We start from the raw sequence: 21,534 nt of genomic DNA, 5'->3' as shown, positions 1-21,534 counted from the left end.
TGGTTTGTCTAAGCTTCCGGTTCTCTCTTTTGATTTTTTATTGGAGTCGCCGGATTGCTTTTGTCTTTAGGAGTCCCCACAGAGGCCCAATTCAGGTGAGGGTCAGATATTTTCAGGCTTTCTCCTAAGGTCTGGATCCCTCCAGGAATGATTTTGGCCTCAGGAATTTGGGGGTTGGACTGGCCTGGGAGCCTGGCCCAGGAAAGATGCTGGTCTAGGGCAGCTGGTGGCCATGCCACCCAGAGTTGCAAAGGCAGATGGGGTGGGAAGAGGCCCCAAGTATTACTGGGGGCTGCACTGAGGAGCTGGGTTGGTCTGGATGCAAAGGATCAGGAAGAGGAAAGGTCAGCCCCCGTGTCCCAGAAAGAGGCTGGCTGGTGGTGCAGACCCAGTGAAGCAGAGGGAGGTGAGGGCGGGCCTAGGCCCAGAATCAGTGCTCCTGAGGCCCAGAGAAGACACTACTTTTGGTCTGGATGAAAAAGATCAGGAAGCAGTATTGGCTTCCCAGGTGTCTGGGGCCCCAAGACAAGGAATAGGGCAGGGCCCAAACTAGGAAGAGAGAGTGGCAGGGGAGATGGGAGGGTGAATGGTGGTGAGGGAGTCAAGGCACCAAGGGTGCTATGGACTTATCCCGGAGACAGGCCTGTGGGTAGGAGAGAGGCCTCTGGTGGGTCTTTCAGGCCCAGGGAAGCAGAGCAATGACGGATTTTTTAAAAAATATTTTATTTATTATTTTATTTTATGTACATGCATCTAAGTACACTCGTGTCGTGCAATGCCCCCAGAAGTCAGAAGAGGGTGTCGGGGTATCCCCTGGAACTGGAGTTATGGATAGTTGTTAGCCACCATGTGGGTACTGGGAATTGAACCTGGGTCTTCTGCAAGAGCAGTCAGTGCTCCTAACTGCTGAGCCACCTCTCTAGCCTTAGTTAATGACAGATGTAATGAAACAGTTTTTGTTAAGAATTTGTCAGTCACATTCATGTAGCTGTAGAAACACATTTTAAGACACATTTTACATATTGTAGAATCAAACTAGTTGTAGCATCACAAACTAAATTATCATTCCCACTAATATCAGTGAACCACTGTGCTACAAATTGTGAAGTCATAGGTGCCTGAAGAGCATAAATACTGTAAAAAGTTGTGAGGATGCACAATAAAATGTATCGAATTATTTCCCTGTTGGTAATTTCTTTTTTAAAATATTTTATTTATTATTTTTATTTTATGTGTGTGAATGTATTTCCTGCATTTGTGTATGTGCACCTGCGTTGTGCAATGCTCCCGGAGGTCAGAAGAAAGCATCAGATACCCTAGAACTGAAGTGACAGATGGTTGTTAACCACTATGTATAAATAAATATGTGGGAATAAAACCTGGGTCCTCTGCAATAGCAGTCAGTGCTTTTAATCACTGAGCCATCTCTCCAGCCCCTCACTGTTGGTAATTTCTACTGTATTTGTTTATTCATTTATTTGTGTGTGTGTGTGGTATAAGTATGTATATGTGTTTATGTGTTTGAGCATTTGTGTATGTGCATGTATGTGAAGGCTGGAGGTCAACTCCAGAGGTCTTCCTCTATCACTCTCTACCTTACTCTATTTTGAGACAGGGTCTCTCACTGAACCTGGACCCCACTGACTCAGTAGGCTGGCTGGCCATCAAACTCTAGAGATCTGCCTGTCTGCTGAATTCAGGTCCTCTGGCTTTTGCAGCAAGCGCTACTCACTGAGCCATCTTCTCAACCTCTTACCACTTTTGATGTATCCTAGCTTGAATGACATTTGATGCCCAAGTAAAAATTCTGAGTATTATCTTTTATACTCCTTTGCCTCCCCTTTCTTTATATCTAATCCATTGCTAGTTGCTTCTTTGGCTCTGCATATTTCAATCCTGTCCTCTCCTTCCATAAACACGGTGTAGAATATTTCTAAATTCCTTCATTGGCTTCTAAATGGGCCTCCTTGCTGCTAGTGTCAGCATTTTATTGATGAGGAAATTGAAGCAGTGTGACTCTGGGCAAAGTACTAAACTCTCTAACAAGGAAGAACAATGAGGGACAGATCCTCAATTTGAGCTCAAGTACATCAAATTTAAATCCAAGCTCATAGCCTCTACTTTATGCCCCATCCCTCTACCAATACTTTAATCATCAATGCAAATACCTCTGATTCATGCATTATCTTTTGAACTGATGGGCTCTAATGACCTACATAACCAATCATAGAAATACTTTTAAATGGAACCTAGGTGATCATTTTTAAGCTATCTCCTTCTTTGAAAAGATGGGAGGAAAAGGACTTAAGCTTACATGGATAGTTGTACAGATCAGAGTCCTGGCTAAGAGTAGAGTCAAAACTCAGACTTAGCTTTCCTAAGCCTGACTTCAAATCCTAGCTCCTAACCTATGAAATGGACAAATGAATTATCTGGAAAGCTAGCAATTTAAAGGTTAAAAACAGTTAAGAGCTTAAAAATACATGTGCTATGGTGATTTAAAAAAAAAAAAAAAAAAAAAACAGCCAGAAAGATTGCTAAGTATTATTAAAATGGAGTTCCCTTCTTTTCCTGGTGTTAAAACCAAGGACCAAGAGGTAAAGTGTTTAATTAGAGGTTCATACAACAACACTAAAATTACAAGATTCTTGCTCAGGGTTTTGGTTGTTGTTGTTATGTTTTGTTTTCAAACATCATCTTCCCATTTTGTGTCTAGAGAAAATGAGCAGCCAATTCTAAAGCAAAACCATAACCACCATCACAACAAAATGCCCTGGCATGTCTGTTTACATATGGGCTGAGAGCATTTGTCAAATGTATTCTCAATATTCTCTCTCAGAAAGTGGCAAAAATCTCCAAGCTCATGGTAAAATAAAATGAAATGGCTAGCCTGATGCATTGATACATTGATTTTTAACTCAGTTGATCAGAATTTCTATAGACAGAGAACTTTAAAAATGTTTTCAAAAATGAAGGAAAATATCAGAAATGACATGGACCAGATGCTCTTAAGCAGAAGTTTAAATGACTTTGTGCAATAAAGTTTATTTTACTCATTATCTCAGTCTTCCCTCTATTAAATGTAAGCTGATTGCTTAGACCGGTTTTTCCATATACACACAGCCATGTTACCATTTCCTGGCAAAAGATCTTTGTATGTAAAGGTCATTCTCTCTTTCTCTTTCTCTCTCTGTCTCTGTCTCTTTGTCTCTCTTTGTGTCTTTGTCTCTCTGCTACTCTCTCTCTCTCTCTCTCTCTCTCTCTCTCTCTCGTCTCTGTCTCCGGTTCTCATGCACGTGTGTGTGTGTGTCTGTGTCTGTGGCTGTGTCTGTGTCTGTGGCTGTGTCTGTGTCTGTGGCTGTGTCTGTGTCTGTGGCTGTGTCTGTGTCTGTGGCTGTGTCTGTGTCTGTGGCTGTGTCTGTGTCTGTGGCTGTGTCTGTGTCTGTGGCTGTGTCTGTGTCTGTGGCTGTGTCTGTGTCTGTGGCTGTGTCTGTGTCTGTGGCTGTGTCTGTGTCTGTGGCTGTGTCTGTGTCTGTGGCTGTGTCTGTGTCTGTGGCTGTGTCTGTGTCTGTGGCTGTGTCTGTGTCTGTGGCTGTGTCTGTGTCTGTGGCTGTGTCTGTGTCTGTGGCTGTGTCTGTGTCTGTGGCTGTGTCTGTGTCTGTGGCTGTGTCTGTGTCTGTGGCTGTGTCTGTGTCTGTGGCTGTGTCTGTGTCTGTGGCTGTGTCTGTGTCTGTGGCTGTGTCTGTGTCTGTGTCTGTGTCTGTGTGTTTGTGTGTAGTGTACAGGTACATACACACATGAAGGCTGGAGGGACAACCTCAAATGTCTTCCTCAGGAATATCATCCAGTTCCTCTGAGATGTGGTGTCTCATTGGCCTGGAATTCATCAGTTCAGCTAGATGGGCTTGCCAGCAACCAACAGGGATCCTTCTGGAACCATCTCCCCAGCCCTGAAATCACAAGCTCATGCTACCATGCCCAGTATTTTTGCCTGGGTACTTGCTAACAAACTTGGGTCCTTATGCCTTCAAAGGAAGTACTTTATGGACTGAGCTATCCCCCTAGAGTGGAAAAATCCTTTTCTCAAAATTTACATGGGCAAAACATCATTGGATCCAGGAGATCATGACTTCCATCTTTCCTTGCTCAGATAAATACTTGCTCTGCCCTTGTAGGACTGTTTAAGGAATAACCACAGATTAGAATAGCAGATTTGTTTTGAACTCATCTCAATCCTAGTATAGACTTGTGAGGCCCAGTCATGGGCAAAAATACAATCAAGCATACAACTGACAGTGACAGTGACGGATACATAACAAGCAGTATGCTTGTTGAAGCACATCATACTGTAACCCACACATAAAAGTATGATATGAGGCACATCATATTGTAACCCACACATAAAAGTCAAATTTAAATGGGTCATAGAAACAGAAGGGCACATGTAGGAGCAAAGATCAAAGCAATAACCACCTCATACTGGTTTTCTTGTTTATTAGTTTCTGGAGTTCCTTGACAATATCTGCCAACATTTTGGTTGGGGACATTTTAACCCTTTTATTTTCATCAGACTCTTCAAAGCAATCTCCAACTATAGCAATAATAATAGCAATGAGAAAAAGAATAAAGGGTCAATTATATACTTAAAACTCTACATCCTGGGGCTGCATTTCAGCTTAGTGATTAAGAGCACCTACTGCTCTTTGTAGACAACATGAACTCAATTTCTCAGCACACATATTGGGTAGGTCACAGCTGCCTATATCTCAAGCTCCAGGAGATCTAACACCTTCTTCTGGACTCTAGGGCTACCTGTATTCATGTGCACATGCTGACACAGAGACATGTACTTATACACATAATTTTAAAAAAATAAATGTTTGAAAAAAATCCTTTGGTATCACACTCACTTTCTGAAAAGAAAAGAAATTTCAAATATTACCATTGAAATAATTGAGGAGAGAAAAAGAGACCTTGGATTTTGTTTTTTGTTTCCATAAAACCCTATTGTTTCTTTGGGTAAGTCATATCTACATTTCATTAGTAGTTTAGCATCACAATGATCATCCACAGTTACCTGATCCTGTGAGTCATACCAGTGGGGTTTTCACAAATCCTTTTCCTGCCCCTCCAATCAGATGCCTTTCCCAATGCCATCCTGGGTTGAAATTCTGGCACCTCCTCTGCCTCTTGCATAGGGCTGCTGTGTCCATCTTTCCTAGGATACTCCATCTGCAGCCTCTTTGTTTCTGGAGCATCCTTTGCCTCTCACATAAAATATACCCGTGTGCCTATCCTCACCACAGATCCTCCAACTATCACGGAGTCCAAGAGCAACGAAGCCACCACAGGACGACAAGCTTCACTCAAATGCGAGGCCTCGGCAGTGCCAGCACCTGACTTTGAGTGGTACCGGGATGACACCAGGTATGTGTCCCCACCCACCATGCCCCAGTTTCCTAGTCATGATCTCAAAGTCCCCCAAAATCCAATGAAAAGAGCACATTCAGCTGCAATATGCAGGCCTATGCTCTTTAGCTCTTCATTTTCCCTATCTCTTTATCAAGTCATTTGGGGACTGTAAATCTTAAGCTGAACCCAAAAGCCTTCAGGTAAATTATAAATGTGAAAAATGTGGCTATTGATAGTTTGTGCCTGTATATTTTTCTTGCATGCATCAGATACTCAGACCTAATGGAACTCGTGCTGAATCTTCTCTGTGGATGGACTTTGGTTCTGATAATATAAATTACAGGATTATGATGAGTTATTGAGGGGAGAATAACAAACTATTTTCTCTCTCTTATTTAACTCTAATGTAAAGATGGGATGAGATCACTAAGCTAAAACTTTCATCAGTATTCCTCTTAACTCTTCTATTTGAATTCTTAGGATAAACAGTGCCAATGGTCTTGAGATTAAGAGCACAGAGGGCCAGTCCTCCCTGACGGTGACCAATGTCACTGAGGAGCACTACGGCAACTACACCTGTGTGGCTGCCAACAAGCTGGGTGTCACCAATGCCAGCCTAGTCCTTTTCAGTAAGTATGCCAAAGCAGGACCTGACTCAGTATAGATGACAGAGTTCCCTCATATTCACTTGAAAATCATATCCCAACCTCTGAAAGGTAAACTTATACAAAAATAAGAATATGCCCCCAGAAACCAAAGCAAAATGCTCTCAATGTATTTGCAGGGCAAGATTTACAGATGCAAGAACTGGTCTCTGAATTTGCTTGCTTTTGATAACTGTCCAGTTTTTCATTTTGGTTGCTTAGTTTCTTTTCTTTTTCCTGATTGGTTTTCTGTAAGAATATTCTGAAAACATGTATTTCCTTGGCGGTGGCCTGTTTAAGAAGCTGAGGTGAAATAAGAGCAAGGAAATGGATAGCTGTTAGAAAGTTCCAGTAATAAGAGTGATTAAGGAAAATAATATTCTGTGTGAGTATATGTAGTTCTGGGAGAAGGAGAGGCTGGAAAAAGAAATTGTTTTTATAATACAAGAGGAAGGGTAGAATGGATGATTAAAACATGATATAAAAATTGAAGAAAAAAGGCTACAGAAAGGTTTCCATATAACAACAAAAGACACATCCTTTCCTGACACATCTTTTGCAACAGAAATGACAGAAAGGGAAAAGGAGCATTTCTGAAGATCAGAGAAGACCTTGAACACTGGCTGAGAAGGGGTCAGCCATTTCAAAGGCTCTGATGTTCGGAGCCCCCTCATTGGAGTCCTGCTCATCAGCACCCTGCTACAGTCAGGTTTCCGACTCCCCAGACTTGTTGATCAGATAGCTACAATTACAGGTTTAAATGTCCCTGAGAGACAGAAGGATAATAAATGGATCATGGCAACATGATAACACTTGGAAGAGGGACTATTTATTTACCAGAATATGTAAAACAAAATGATTAGAACCTGCTCAGCCACAGAGGTAACATAGATTAAATTAAAAGTCAAGAAAAATCTAATAATTATTTTGGAATAACAAACCTCCAAAAGATTTTTTTTTGTTTTGTTTTGTTTTCCTCTATCATAGTCAATTGGGTAAAATACTATATCCAACAAAGATATCTTCATCTTGTTGTGTTCAGTTTAGATGAACCTTCAAGAAAAAAGATTCTTAGAAGAAAAAAAATCAGTTTAAATGAGCATTCTTTTGAAAGGTGAGCGTTAAAGCTATTTGAAAACCACTGAGATCTGAGATCTAACACCACTGTGAAAAACAACCACAAACCACCCTGTTTGGCCTTTAGCTTCTCATTCCTAACTCTCATTGACTTCAGGCTGTGATAGTTGATACACAAGTTCCACACCAATGTGAAGTTTAAAATTCATATCCTAACTATTTACTTGTCTCAAAAAACCAAACATATGCATTCTTTGCTCCAACTGGAGATATCAATATCCACAAGACACTTAGGGTACTACATCTTAAGAAAGGCAGTTATCCTATTCCTTTCTGATATGAGGGATTCTGAAGGCATAGGTAAACCCCAGTCTCAACTATGAATTTGAGATTCTGACAAACCTAAGGGGACCTGCTTAGATAGAACAGCATACACTTAACAAAAAGGTTTTTACACAGATAGGAAAGTAGAAAATGAAACAACTAGATTAGTTAGAAAAAGTGAACAGTTATACATTATTAAATTCTATTTTCTTCCTACCCCCAGGAAATGAATGCTAATTATATAGTTTAAATAACTATAGACATTACCTTTAGACTGAGGAAGGGAAAGAAAAGGGGATGGACAATGTACAGCCAAGAGAGGCAGAGGAAGGGCTGGTTCAGAGATGATGGAGACCCTTGGGCTGTTGGTGAAAGGGACTCTCAAGCCCTACGGTGGTACCACCCTGTCACAAAAATCCATGAGAGTACTTAACCCAGTGAAATATCAGGAATCTTGGAGAATTTCTGTTTGTATACTGAGAATCAGGTAAATGGCTGAGTACCTCATAATCATAATGGTCTTCATGATTTGGGGGAAGTTATCCTCAGTTATGTGTTCGAGGAATATGGTGCAGAGATTGACGGTAGGCTTTCTTCCCAATGGTCCTACACTGTCCTATCCACTGCATCCTGCATGGGCACTGGGTTTGGATTTAGCTGCATACATATACAGCACATGCCTCCACTTTGGGATTGGGATTGCATTCTCACATTATGACAAAGTTAAGAGATGGTCTACCTACTGTGGAAGACTGTAAGAAAGATCATTAGGCTTTGAGGTGAAAGTGTCTATTGAAATTGCAGAAAACCTGAACCACCCTGTATCTTAGACCCAAAACCCAATTATGAGCACATTAAAAGGGAAGTTCTGTTTCTTTGGCAATAAGAACAGCATGCCTCCCTGCCCACCCCAATTCCACCAGGTAGGTTCAGGAGTTATGTTGTTAACAATATGCATAGCTAGAACTGTGAGTATGGGGCTTTACAGTGGTACAGTTTGCACAAGGCCAAATAATTAATGAAGGAAGAAAATGAGAGAGAGGAAGAGGCCAAGGAAAGGATGGAGTGAGGCAGGATAAAAGGAGAGAGAGGAAGGAAAGAACGAAACAAATTTCAGGTGTGAGTAGATTTCCCCATCACTTACATTCAAAGTAAAAGGGATTAAAGAAAAGAATGGGGCCCCACTTACAGGCTGTAGTAGTGTTTTTCTGCCCTCCGGTGTCAGGAGGCTTTTCTGCAGCTAGAGGCTCTGACAGAAGCACTGTGTGGGCAGCGGGGTGCTCTGCTGACCAAGCTAGGCCAGAGTAGATGCAGCAGCTGGTGAGCTGGTGCCAGCCAGAGGCAGCAGCAGGTAGGGACCCAGAGCCAGAGCCCCCGAGTTCATGATTATTCATCCAGCCCTGTGTACTGCAGTGACGTGGATTTTTTGCAATGTCAATTTGCCATCCGTTGTTCTCAGCATCATGCAAACACATATTTCTCCACTGTTTATTCAAATATTGATCCTCAGAGGGGTCAGAATAATTGAATGGGAATGCAAGAACACATTGCACCAATAATAATTTCTTCCTAAGCCAGAAGCATTTCTTTCTCATTTGTCTTGTTCTTCACACATCCTAACACTCTGTCAAAGACTACTTCAGTGCATTTATTCAAATAATTCCTTTTATATCTTTTCTCATCCCTGAACTAAGTGGTATATTACACATTTTTCTTAATGTGTGAATCCAGTAGCACGGTGTTCATGGACAGAGATTCATCTCCTTAGTCTGTCAGAAGGGGCAACGTGCATGATGTAAAGGAAGATCTGAATTTCTTGATGTCACTAGAAGTTCCATTGTCTACACATGGAACATAATAGTTTCAGTGTTCTCACCGTGATAGCTACTTCACCCACAAGATGATGAGTTTCTCTTGACTCAGTGTTTGTCTTCAGGTACTGTTAGTGGGACGGATAGGGAGTAAAACTAATGACAATCAATGACTTGGATGTTAATAATTCTTCTCAAGTAAGTGCTGATAGTGTTTCACACACGTCATTTAATCAGCATGACGATCTCACTATGTTCACACAATTCTCTATCAAGGTTGTGAAATTAGTGGAACCAAGTCATATATAAACTGAAGTTGAGATTTAAATTTGAGTCCGATGTTTTCAGAATCCAGTTTCTAGACTAATACATTATATATGTAGAGAAAAATGTTAGGAGCTACATCTTGCAGTGTGGAAAGGAGGAGACATATAAATTCTTTCTTTTCTCTTAGTGAAGCCTTTCTCCTGGCTCACCACTGTTCTGATTCTTCACAATGAAGAGCACTGTTTCTCCACCTCCCACTGCATTGCCCTTAACTCCCAAGAGCCTGGGGTCACTAGAGTCCTAGACTGGGGAGCTATCTTTGGCTTGCTGAGATTCTCAGCTAATATTCCAGGGTAGTATCTTGTTCCCACATGTTAAAGGAGGCTCCTATTGATCAACTCCATTGAATTTTAGAGAAACACATGGATTAGTAAGGTATTTGGGACTATTGAGTATGAAAGAATAAAGGTACAAAGGAATCTAACTGGACCATGGCATTTCAGTACGTAGGAGGTATTTTTCTCATTTTCCTTTTTCATTTTAAAAGACATCAACTTATAATTGACTAGTGTTTAAATACTACCCAAGCAACTTATAACTACAGTGAGTTCTTTATAACGATGGTCTCCCCTTATTCTTTAGAAACCATTCTATTATTATTTTAGGAGTTCAGTGTTAAACGTGCACCATTTGGAGTTGGCAATTAAGACTCAGCAGAATTCTTAACCAGATTCTTGTAGACGCCTCATTATAAAACAGGCTGCTATTGTGTGCTAAGCCTATGTAGTTTAACTCCTTCAAAGGGTGCTCATGGATACAAAATAAAGCAAGTGGGCACTTGAACTACTTTTTATTTCAAGAATAGGTGCAAATGGGTTGAGTTCCAGAAAGATCTATTCAATATTCATTAGAAAATAAAAGAAAATTGTATCTGAGTAGTAAATTACCATTGTATAAACACCTTCCCTCAACCCCAGCTTTTGTCTTTCAGGTGCAATAAATTCAAAGTGTTTCCTTGTGAAGCATTAACTTCCTTTTTTCTTTCTCCCTCATTCTATCTAGCAGAGTCGACCAATAATATGCATTTGATGCATGTACCCCAAACTACCACCTATTTAGACAAGAGGAAACCAAAACTCATTGCTAAAGGACTTTCTGAAAGACATAGAACATAATTCCAGGCCCAGTCATGGAGTCTGACCCTAACACCTCCCATTCAGCTGCTGAACTCTTTTGCCTTCAAGTGTCCACAGTCAATGGAGACAAAAAGCCCCAAAGTTTCTGCCCTCTCCTACTTTTGAAAATAAAAATATTGAAAGTTTATTTTCTACTTTATACTTCACTCTTACGGGAACTCATAAATTCTGGCATAACTCTGTAGCCCATAAACTATAAAACAGAAGGACAGTGGTGGGAAGAATAAAGATAAAAAGCAGGGATGAGAAAGTACCCAAGGATGGATAAGCCAGAATGATAGAATTAGGAGAAAAAGACTAACTAATGGGGCGTGCTAAGTCTAAAATGATGATAACAGGGTGGGCTAAGATGGTAATCAGAAGCTGGGAAGCAGCTGAAAAGCAATGAAGAGAGAGGGTGAGATGGTTTAGCAATATAAATGCTCTTGGGGAAATCAGGGCAGAGTGCATTTACCCAGCTGTGAACAGTGTGATGAGAAAATATTAAGCTGAGTCATTTAAACATTCTGAATAATAATAGTAATAATAAAAATAAAATACAATAGAAAGAGGATGGCATGATAGTGTCTCCAGCTGCTGCATAAATGCTGAAAGCAGTTTCAGCTATTTATTTTCAAAGCTGGAAACTTAATGCCAAGTGAAGTTTCAAATCGTTTTTCTACTTGACACTTGTGTAACTAAGACACGATTGTTCACTGGGCTATTACTGACCTGCTCCATCTTTAATGCACTTAGGAAGCTTTCACATTTAACCCACAATGCTCAGCCAAGCTAGGGGGTAGGATGTGAAGTTTCCTTGGATTTTCTCAATGGCCAGATGTGTGGAGGACCTGAAGAACAGGAAAAATCTATTCTTCCTGAGCTTATGGTACAAGATGACAGGCAGATTAAAACAGAATATGCTTATCTCTTCACGGTTTGCTTTGGTTGATTTTCATTGGACATTGGTCATTATCTAAATGAACTTCCACAAAGAATGTAGAAAGGGGTGCTAATTATGTTCAGTGTAGTATGTACTATTCAGTTAAAAACACTACAGTGTTCAGGAGTAGCAAGTAGCATATCCTGTCCCTACTACATCATTCTACCTGAGAAAGAGCATCAGAAAAGATTTGGAGTCAAGCCTATGATATTAATGAGAAATATAGAGGATACTCTAAAGTCCAAATTCCATCAGTACATTTAGTTTACTGGCAGAAGTCCAGGTATGGGACCGTGAGTGACTGATAAGCTCAAGACCCCAGTGTTCCAATGGAAAGTACTTGTTATTATTGAATAGGATGTAACACTAAGAAAGTTTGGTTGATTAATCAAATTTCAGATGAGATTATAGTATAGAAAGAGGGTGGGATTAAGGCATGAACTACAAATAAAATTATATCATTCTAAGAAGCGTATTACCAGGACACTACTCTTGCACCTGCATAACTAAAATGGAAATAAAACCCCAAGAGAAAAGCTAAATTAGTGTTTCTCAAAATAAATATCCCAGATGCTTGGCTAAAGCAGATATGAGCTGTAGGGGGGAGGGAGAGGAAGCTGCCATAGGTCCATCTGCCATGAGACAAAGAGACAAGACCAGGACCAAGAAAGGATATATATCCTTGATACTGTATTTTCCAGCAGAGGATAGGGTCCTATATAGAGGGTTACTAGATTTGATGTTGGCTACCTATTTCTGCTAAACTTTGAAAAAAGGTTTCATATTTTTAATTTCACTAATATCTCTGTTTGATACTTTAACGGAAAGAGCAAATAAACACCTTATGGAAAATATGACTGTATAGGCATGGAAATCTTTCTGTTTTATAACTGTTTGAGAAATTAACCTTGAGAAAGATATATATGTATTTAAACTCTCCATGATGTCTACCATTTTTCCCCTTTAGAGCGTGTTTTACCCACAGTCCCCCACCCCATTCAAGGTCAGTATGACTTTTATCACTGTAGCTTTGTCCTGGGTCATTCTCCAACATACAATGTGCAAAACATACAAAAGAAGAAAATACACTCACAAAATTCACATTTAATAGAAGTTATTTCTTGCCTCATAAACATTCAAAAGAAAGTTAGTCTGGTACTCCCCAAACTAAATGATGGGCAGGTAATAAATTGGTGTACTTCCTGAACTGCCTTCAAGTCCGTCAGTAGCTAGTCAGACAGCAATGTGTTTCTCAATCAGTATTTGTTATAGGTAACTATGCCCTCGGGTATTTGGAATACAGCTGCTTATGTGGTGTACTTCTGTAGCCCACAAAATGCAAGTAAGTTCCCACTGACCACCCACAAATGTGTGGCTTTGCATGATCTAACTTTAAAGTCACTGGTATCACTTGTGAGAATGTGTTTTTCCAAAGATTAAGTTCAATACAGTTACAATTGGAATGCTCCTTTTCCATAAACTTTGGGCTAACTTATGTGTTTAAGCATACATACTTTAGAAAACACAAATAAAATTTTAAACACTCCTCATTCTGTATTCCTTTTCATAAAAATTTCTACATATGTAAATTAAATTTCGCCTACAACATCACATTTAGATGCAAGTTGCAGCCACAACTTTCTAGCTTAAGGATATATAAAGACAAATTGGCAAATAAAATTAAAATAATAAAAAATTGAAATGAAACCAACCTGCCATTGAAATTAAATTCCAGAAGAGTGATTTGCAAACAGTTCTCAAAGACATGAGCAAAAATGAAAACTAAGCCATGTGGGGCCTTGTATAGAAAAATAAATCTAATTAAATAAGATTATCATACACTATAAAGAAAACGTGCTTAGAATTAAAGAAGAAACCTGCTATTTCATAAGTTGGAAGATGAATCATGCTTCATTAACACTTGCCCAAGCTAAAAACGTAGAGCAAAAATTGGGTGTAGGTTTTCAGAATGTCAATAATGCCATGTTACACATATATATGCATTCATATATATATACAAACTTATTTTAATTATATTTGCAATGAGTAGTACATGATTCCAGAATTATTAAGGCAGCTTAACAACTTTTGAGAATAGTCTAGACTATTTTAGTAAAATCTTAGAGCTCTGTTGAATAAGAAAACTTCTCTAAAGCATTAACGAAATCTGTTTCTTACCCTGGCCACTAAAAATAACACTGTTAAAATGTGCCTGGTTTTCAGACTTGACATGAAGCTTAGTGTTCGGAGAAAATATTTCATCCTGAATTCCTGACATGCCACAATTATTTTAAGACATTTAGCTTCCAGTGTTGCCACAGAGATTGACACCATTTTATCGTGTTGCCATTCTACAATATCTTGATATGAAACACACACACACACACACACACACACACACACACACACTCATCACACAGCTGTCCCAGTGCATCCCATTTGCAGAGAGGTCATATCCTATCCAAGATGAGCTTTGCACAATATCAGGTGATTCTGAGTGTCTTTTGTGACCGCATTTCTGCAGCCACAAACTCAAATATTTATCTGACCATGTGTTATGGTATATGGAACACTGAACAAAGTGAAGGCAGACACTGTTCACAAAGGACGGCTATTGAAAGCTGAAACAGTCTCATCCAAGCACAGAGCATGTGGGATTGTGCTGAGCTTCGTTCCCAACACACGGAATTGCTGATTGGAGAATGACCCTAGTTGGATTTTATGTTGTTTGTAGATTGTAGTTAGCTTCCTTAGATAGTTTTAGAGACTATAGTCTGTTACTACTAATACTTTGGCCTTCTGCTAGAGATTGAAAAGCTGTTCATGGAGACCTGTGGTAGCTAGTGTGAGAGGTCCCTGGAGAAAGCCAGTTCCCTCTTAAATTCCCTTTCTGCACAGGGACACCACCTTCCTAGGGATCCAATCAAATTCTCCTTTTTCCAATCAAGAGGGCCTCCCAGGGGAAATGCACTTTCCCATGGAAGGAAAAGATTACAACAGAATGCCTAATCCTTTAGATTTCCAATTCAGTACCCCAAATATGTAGGAAGAGCATGGCTGTGGTCACAACTATAGTGCAAGATTTTTTTTTATTTAATTAACTATTATATATAGTCATCATCTATTTACAATCTTAAAGTTCATCACCAATGTATAAACCATGTCTCTAAATAGTTGTTTGATATAATTGAACTGAAATATTTTAAACCAACGTATCCCTGTTTTGAAACTTGAACAAAGTCACAAAGTCCCCTTTCTGCCCTCCCAGAATAGAAAGAACTTCCTCCCCTAGCTTTAACATAGCAGAAAGACATTCATTTCCATTGCTTCATTGCTAGCACCTCCTGATGGAGGATTGCACCTCTCGTCCCCTTTTGCAACCCCACGGCCCTCAGGCCATCTGGGAACACACTGCCAAGTCTGCTATGATAATCATAGAGCTGGACTCTTACCAAATGGTAATGCTTATTGGCTGTGGCCAATTTGAGAATTTCCAGTACCCTTTCCCCTGTGCCAAACACAAAACAAAACAACAAAAGAATGTGGTTCCCTGCTCCCTAGCTTAAAAATATATGTATATGCATAGATATATATACATATATACGCACACACACATATACATATGGAGAAGTAGTGTCCCTTCCTTGATCTGTTTCTGATAAGTGTTTTTAATCATTAATTTTAATTTAGACTTACTTATTCTGAAGTTAGTCCTGAATTGCATATATTTGCATAAATACCTCTGACTGTATTACTGCAGAATACCCACTGAATTGCAAAATGAGAAAAGAGTCAGCTCTAAATATCTGAGGGAACTTTTCTCACTTTGACTCAGATCATTTCCCAGAGCCTCAGTGAATCTGGGCAGAGGTGACGTGATGTTTCCCTTGAATTGACTTGTGCATAACCGTGTCTCTTACTGGAAAAGAGTGGATACACTCTCACTGAGAAGGAACACAGGTTCTATATGAGGCAATGAAATCAGCCTGAGAAAGTTAAAATCAAGTGCATGAAGGGAAAGGTCAAGGACACCCCACTATTGTTTTATTTTTACAGCTTGTGAGCAAAATTTCCCTTGAGCCTGTTGTGCTCGGGTCCTATCAGCCCATCCTTCTCTGATCACTGCTTAGAAGAAGAGCTGGAATGCATCTCACTTGTTTGTTTCCCATCTGATTATTTATCCCAAGTGAACAGCCTTTCCAATCACTAACCCCATGTGGCAAGTGGGTCTGGGAAGCGTTGAGATTATCTTCCAGGTTCAGGCATTGCCCTGGGTTTGTTCACAGCTGCTTGCCATTCAGTCCCTGTTTTTCCATTGATAAAATGCATTGCACATGGCTGGGTTGGCATGATTAATACAGCTGTCTAAAGCTCTCTCTGAAAACAAAACAACACCCCCCCAAATTAAAGTTTAAAAAAATTACAATCCAACCCGCAAACAAACCAGGTTTGTTTTCTCACAGAGGGAGGCAGGTGTTCTTACAGGCAGGCCTGGCATCTGAACAGCCAGACACTATCTAGGGGGCTGTGCGCAGTAGCCCTCCTCCCAACCTGGCTCTTCCAGGAACTGGTTCTTGCAACTAGGATCCAGAATAATGAGGGAAAGGGGGAGAAAAACTCTGAGCGGAATCCGTGCTATAGAGATCACTGGGGAATCCTCACACTTTGATTGATTGTCTGAGGATATCATACTGGAAATCAAGTAGAAAATGCTTCTTTTAAGCTTCCTAATATCACAGTCATCTCATCTTGCCCAGCAATGGTAATATTAATAACAATAATTCTTAAACAACAATAGTTAACATACTTGGTGGATTTCTCATTTATCAATAAAGTTCTGAAGTCTTTTGTAGGTATTAATCAATCCTCACAACCTTAAGAAATTGACTTCACTTCCTCCCACTCCTTGCAATCATCAAAGTACACCCAAATTTCAGCCCACTACATGCTGCGCCTAGGCACATATATAAATATATATAGTGCTTTACAAATCACTGTTATGAATGCATGGATAATGCTAAATAGATATGCATCTATCTAACAAATTTTAATCATTCACCTAATTTGTTTTATGTATTATAATACATATACACAATAGTCATTTTAATAGCTGTACATTTTTACACAGTACATTCTTATGCATTCTTGTGTTTGACTCATGCAGAGTCACATGAAAATGTTCTTCTTTTAAAAATACAGGAACAGAGCTATCTGGCATCAGCACATCTAATTTTACACAGTTATTCAGATGGATTTACATACATACCTCTATTAATTATGGATAATTACTAGCATTTTTCTCTCTAATTCAGTTTTTCCAACTGTGAAATGGGAAAGAAATTATATTTTTCATGCCTATAAGCTCAAAGTGGTATTTTAAATAATATACAAAAGAGAACTTCAAGTTCCTAGAAAGAAAGCACATTGAATTTAAAAGAACATATTCAGCTGCACATATTTCCTGTGGCTTCCAAATAGTATCCTGAGAAGTATGTTCATGTCACATGGACATGGGCATTCGATATGATTTCAGTGTGGCTTCCTTGCAGTTTGATTATTATAGATTCCAAGGATGTCTTGAACACCCACACTACTAAGTAGTTTAAAAATCTCAAAGCCAAATAAAATAGGATTTTGTCCTTATTTTCTACCAATATTGGGACATATAACTTAAAAGGAACTGAAAATGTCACCGTCCACCACTGCACATGCACTTCTTGGCGGCTGTCAGGCACCCCACCGTTCCATGGTAATCCAAAACTATCAAGCCAAAGAAACGCCATTTTGCCAATCAAAGAGCTAAGGTATCTGCTAGGAAGGGTTCCAGTTTTTAAAAACGTCTCTCCTTTCCTATTGGCTGGGAGACACAAGGGTCTTGTTTCTACTGAAAGAACTTCTCAGTCATGCCACAAATTTAGGAAAACGTCATTGACTCTAATGCAGAGGAAAATAATTACGAGTTGGTCAGGACACTTTCTTCCTTGCTCCTTTATATGGGGATCACCAGTGCTCCTGCTGATTTCCTTTACTTGTGGGCAACGATTATTTACAGTCACGCCGTTATTTCATGTGGAATCAGTGTTACTTCTTGCCACTGATTGCTTTATACCCAGTTGCAATAACTGAGGTCTGATTCCCATTTTTATGTCTCACCTCTCCCTACCTTTCTACTTTTTGATGTTTCCTAAACAGTTCTTGTTAAAATTTGCTAACAAGAATCAATGTGAAATTTATTAACATCATTAATTTAAATGCCCAACAGCATCTTGGAAGTTTTGTTTCTCCCTGAATTTACATTTAGCTTCAATCTAAGTGGCTAAAAACCCTACAGCATCAGTTTCCAGGGAGGAGAGATGTTATTTATGAGGACTTTTCTGTTGTCATTTCCTGTTTTCCTAGTCTGGATCTGTAACGCCTGCCCATCAGCCTGTCCCAGTCACCTCCCTTTTCCTGTGCCATGCTTTGCTATTTAGATTTCTAGAGCCAGGCAGGATTTGAAAATGAGTAATTTTTTTTTTTTGAGAACCCAAGTTTCCACTAAATTTTAATTTGATGGAAATATTGCTTTTGTATGAGCTTTATGGAAAAAGAATCTTTCAAAGTAACAATTACATTTGGGGATTAAGTTTAAGTAATTGGCAGCCCTGTCTTTTTAATTAAAAGGAATAAACCTGCTTAAGAAAAGCTCAGTTTTATTTGCAGGAAAATGTTGGCTTGCTGCCCCACAGAGTGAGAAGACTGGGATTCTGAGGTACAGAAAGGGCAGGCAGGCACTGGGTCCTCTGGTCTTTGGAGTGTACCCCGAAATGGGCTTGCCTTGTTTCCTGTCACATGCCATTCAGCATGACAACACTAGGAGACACACTGCTGGGTGGAGCAGAAAGTAAAGTCTTTCTCTGGGAGCTTAGCTCTGGGTTCTAGAACATGGTAAGAAGGTAGTCTTTAAAGAAAGTCCTAGGAGTTAAAAGAGGAGGCGGGGGACAGAGAAAGTAGCTGAGTAGTAGAGTGTTTGTGTAGCATGTGAAAGGCCTCCAAGGATGGCATCAGTACTGTCCTAGACCTTGATGAATATCATATCATAGTCCCTCTGAAATATAAGCCTTAATTTTAGATTGTCCCTTGGTTCCTTCTTCCTCTGTCACCTGTAATTCTTATTTCTCATGTACATACATATATATTTCTCATACATGTATTTCTTGATTTCCTTTTTCTCTATGCTTTTTTTTCCAGATTCACATTACATTCATATATATATATATATATATATATATTTCCCTCTTGGATGTCCTTCAAACAAAACCAAAGAAAAAGTGTGGAGAGCAGTAGCACATTGTTCTAAACATTGGTTACCACCATGTAAAAAATCACAAAGTCCACGTCTTATCTATACAAAGCAAACAGCTCTAAAGAGGCAGGATAAAAAATTACCTTAGTCATAACTTTCTTACATAGTCTTACACAGTCCCTCTGTCTCCTTGATGCTCTTTCAACATCACAAGTTATTGTAGGCATTAGATTAAATGAACACTTACATGGAGGGACAAAAAAGGTAAATCACCCACCCCTTACATTTCTTCTTATTTACTGCTGAGAAGAAACACGCCTGCCTGCCAAGTCAGAATTCAGCGTGACATAATGAGACAGGAGTTCCAATGTAGGTGCCAGATGTCTGAGGGGAGTCAGCTGACTACTCACTGGGACGCCACTGAAAATTGTCAGCTTATATCCACCACAAGTTAGTGGGAGGAGGCCCCTTACAAGCCACTTACCATGCTTTCTAATTGGACGCTGGGGAGACAAGACTGGCCACCGCAGCACACCACATCATTCTGCTTATTGTTGTGCTGGTTGCAGAAGAAAACACTCCCCACATGTCTGTAACATGCACACTTGACACCTAGAAATTACTGCTAACATAGTATCATTGCTATAACTCTCAGCATACTCACTGTAAAATTTCTTACTGTATACCCATCTTGTAAGCCTTGCATTTCCAGTATGGCATCTGTAATGGCCCAAGAAAACCTCAGTGGCAAGAGAGAGCTTGGGTCAGGTTGGGGAGGGGCGTCGAAGGCAGTGGAAGATAGTTATGCTTTGCCTCTTGTTTCTGGTTATACTGTATGCTCTTTAGCTCACACAGTTCCAAATATCCCCAGCCATGTTCTATGTTGGAAAGTTGTTTGATCATTTGACAATGCCTTTTCACTTACATATGTGGCTTTTTTTTTTTTACTTGGAAGCAGGGAGTGTTTGGAGAATAGAAACTAAGTGATAACTGTAACTTGCACTTTGCTATGGATTTTCAAGCTAGAGTAACTTGGGAAATTTTAAAATTATCTCCCTAGAGTTCCAGAACATAGGTAAGTGTGCCATTGAAAACTGCTAAGAACAAACTAGTTGAAAAAGAGAGAATGATTCTACCAGTTTTCCATTTTGAAACATACAAAATGAAAATGCACATTACATGGATTAAAGACTGCTTTGAATCCCTCAGGATTTTGAATCTAAAATGTATATTTAAATGGTTCTGAAATTAATTTTAGAGTGCACAGATGCTATAATCTACTTTCTGTTTTAACAACTAAATAAAATCAACAACTAATAAGGTTTGGATCTGGGCACTTAAAAATGAGTTAACCGGTCTCATATAGAAGCAAAGGTCAAAATCCCCACAAAGATGCCACATATATATTGGTATAGCCAAGAACCAAGGGCAGAAATACTTGTTTCATCTTGAAAGCCAAAACTGCACGTCTGGCCGTGGGTCCCTTACTGACAACTGTGTCAAATGAGTTTGCTTCCTGAGTTTTCTAATCTTGTATCTACTTTTCTACATTGTAACCCATTGAGAACCCTTTATTAAATTTGAGCCCATGGGCATTCTGGAACATTTTAATTCATTGATTATTAAAAATTAAACCTGTCAGATGAATAAGAAACTCTAAGGATTTGAGAAAGCTACCTGACTTACCGAAGTCCTCTTTTGATGTTGTGAGTGCTTAGTGGGACTGTATTTTTGGTAACAATCCATGAAACAGCACCCATAGCAGTTAAACCCTACACACTCTTCAGGACAAGTCACCAGTACATCAAGCTTATAGTCAAAAGGATCCAATAAACCTATATAAGACTCTTTTATTGCATTACCATTTTGGGCTTTAAGACCATATTTCTCATAGAAATGAGACTTCCCCCATGTTATCTTCTCTTTTGTTTTACTGTATGATGCCTGCCAACTAAATTTTGGGGATAAAAAAATCAGTTCTCTTAGAATATTGCCAGCCAGATACCAAATAATCAGAAAATGGTTATTTTATTATCCCTAGATTTAAGGAAATTTTTTTTGAGACCAGGGTCTTCCTGTAACCCCAGCTAGCTTGGAACTCACTATTTAGACAGGCTGTCCTCTATCTCATAGAGCTCTGCCTGCCTCTGTCTTTCAAGGGCTGGGATTAAAGGTGTAGACTACCATATCCAGCAATTTAGAATTAAAAAATTTTATTTATTATTTTTTGATTTTGTACAAGTATGAGTATATTGTCTGCATGTAGGTGGGTGCACCTGTGTCCTGCAATGAGATCAGAAGAAGGTATTGGATCCCCTGGAAATGGAGTTACGGATGGCTGTTAGCTACCATGTGGGTGCTGGGAATCAAACCCAGGTCCTCTGCAAGAGCAGCCAGTGCTCTTAACCCCTAAGCCATCTCTCCAGCCCAAATTTAAGAAATTTTTTAAATGCATGATTTGTTCTCCCTAGTTTCTTATTTTGATAGTAAATACCATACATTCTCACAATGGAAGACTTTGAAAAAACGAAACTCTAAAGAAATTAAGAAACATATACAATCTGTCTTGAGAAGAAATCATTAATATGATATAAAT

General features: G+C 39.4%; 1 protein-coding gene across 4 annotated transcripts in view; it reads left to right on the top strand.

Moving 5' to 3' along the window:
- Positions 1–21,534, top strand: part of Lsamp (limbic system associated membrane protein) — a 688,907-nt gene that overhangs the window by 653,791 nt on the left and 13,582 nt on the right. For 2 of the 4 annotated variants that reach the window (XM_008842877.2, XM_008842876.2), the window contains exons 5-7: positions 5,307–5,427; positions 5,893–6,041; positions 12,621–12,656. In XM_008842877.2, the coding sequence (XP_008841099.1) occupies positions 5,307–5,427; positions 5,893–6,041; positions 12,621–12,656 (306 nt within the window). The remainder of the gene's footprint in view (positions 1–5,306; positions 5,428–5,892; positions 6,042–12,620; positions 12,657–21,534) is intronic. The other 2 variants (XM_008842878.3, XM_008842879.2) reach the window with 1 other exon arrangement.

The sequence above is a fragment of the Nannospalax galili genome, unplaced genomic scaffold (genome assembly GCF_000622305.1).
Source record: "Nannospalax galili isolate Female #2095 unplaced genomic scaffold, S.galili_v1.0 scaffold18, whole genome shotgun sequence".
Lineage (NCBI taxonomy): Eukaryota > Metazoa > Chordata > Mammalia > Rodentia > Spalacidae > Nannospalax > Nannospalax galili.
This window is presented reverse-complemented; position numbering and strand designations above follow the sequence as displayed.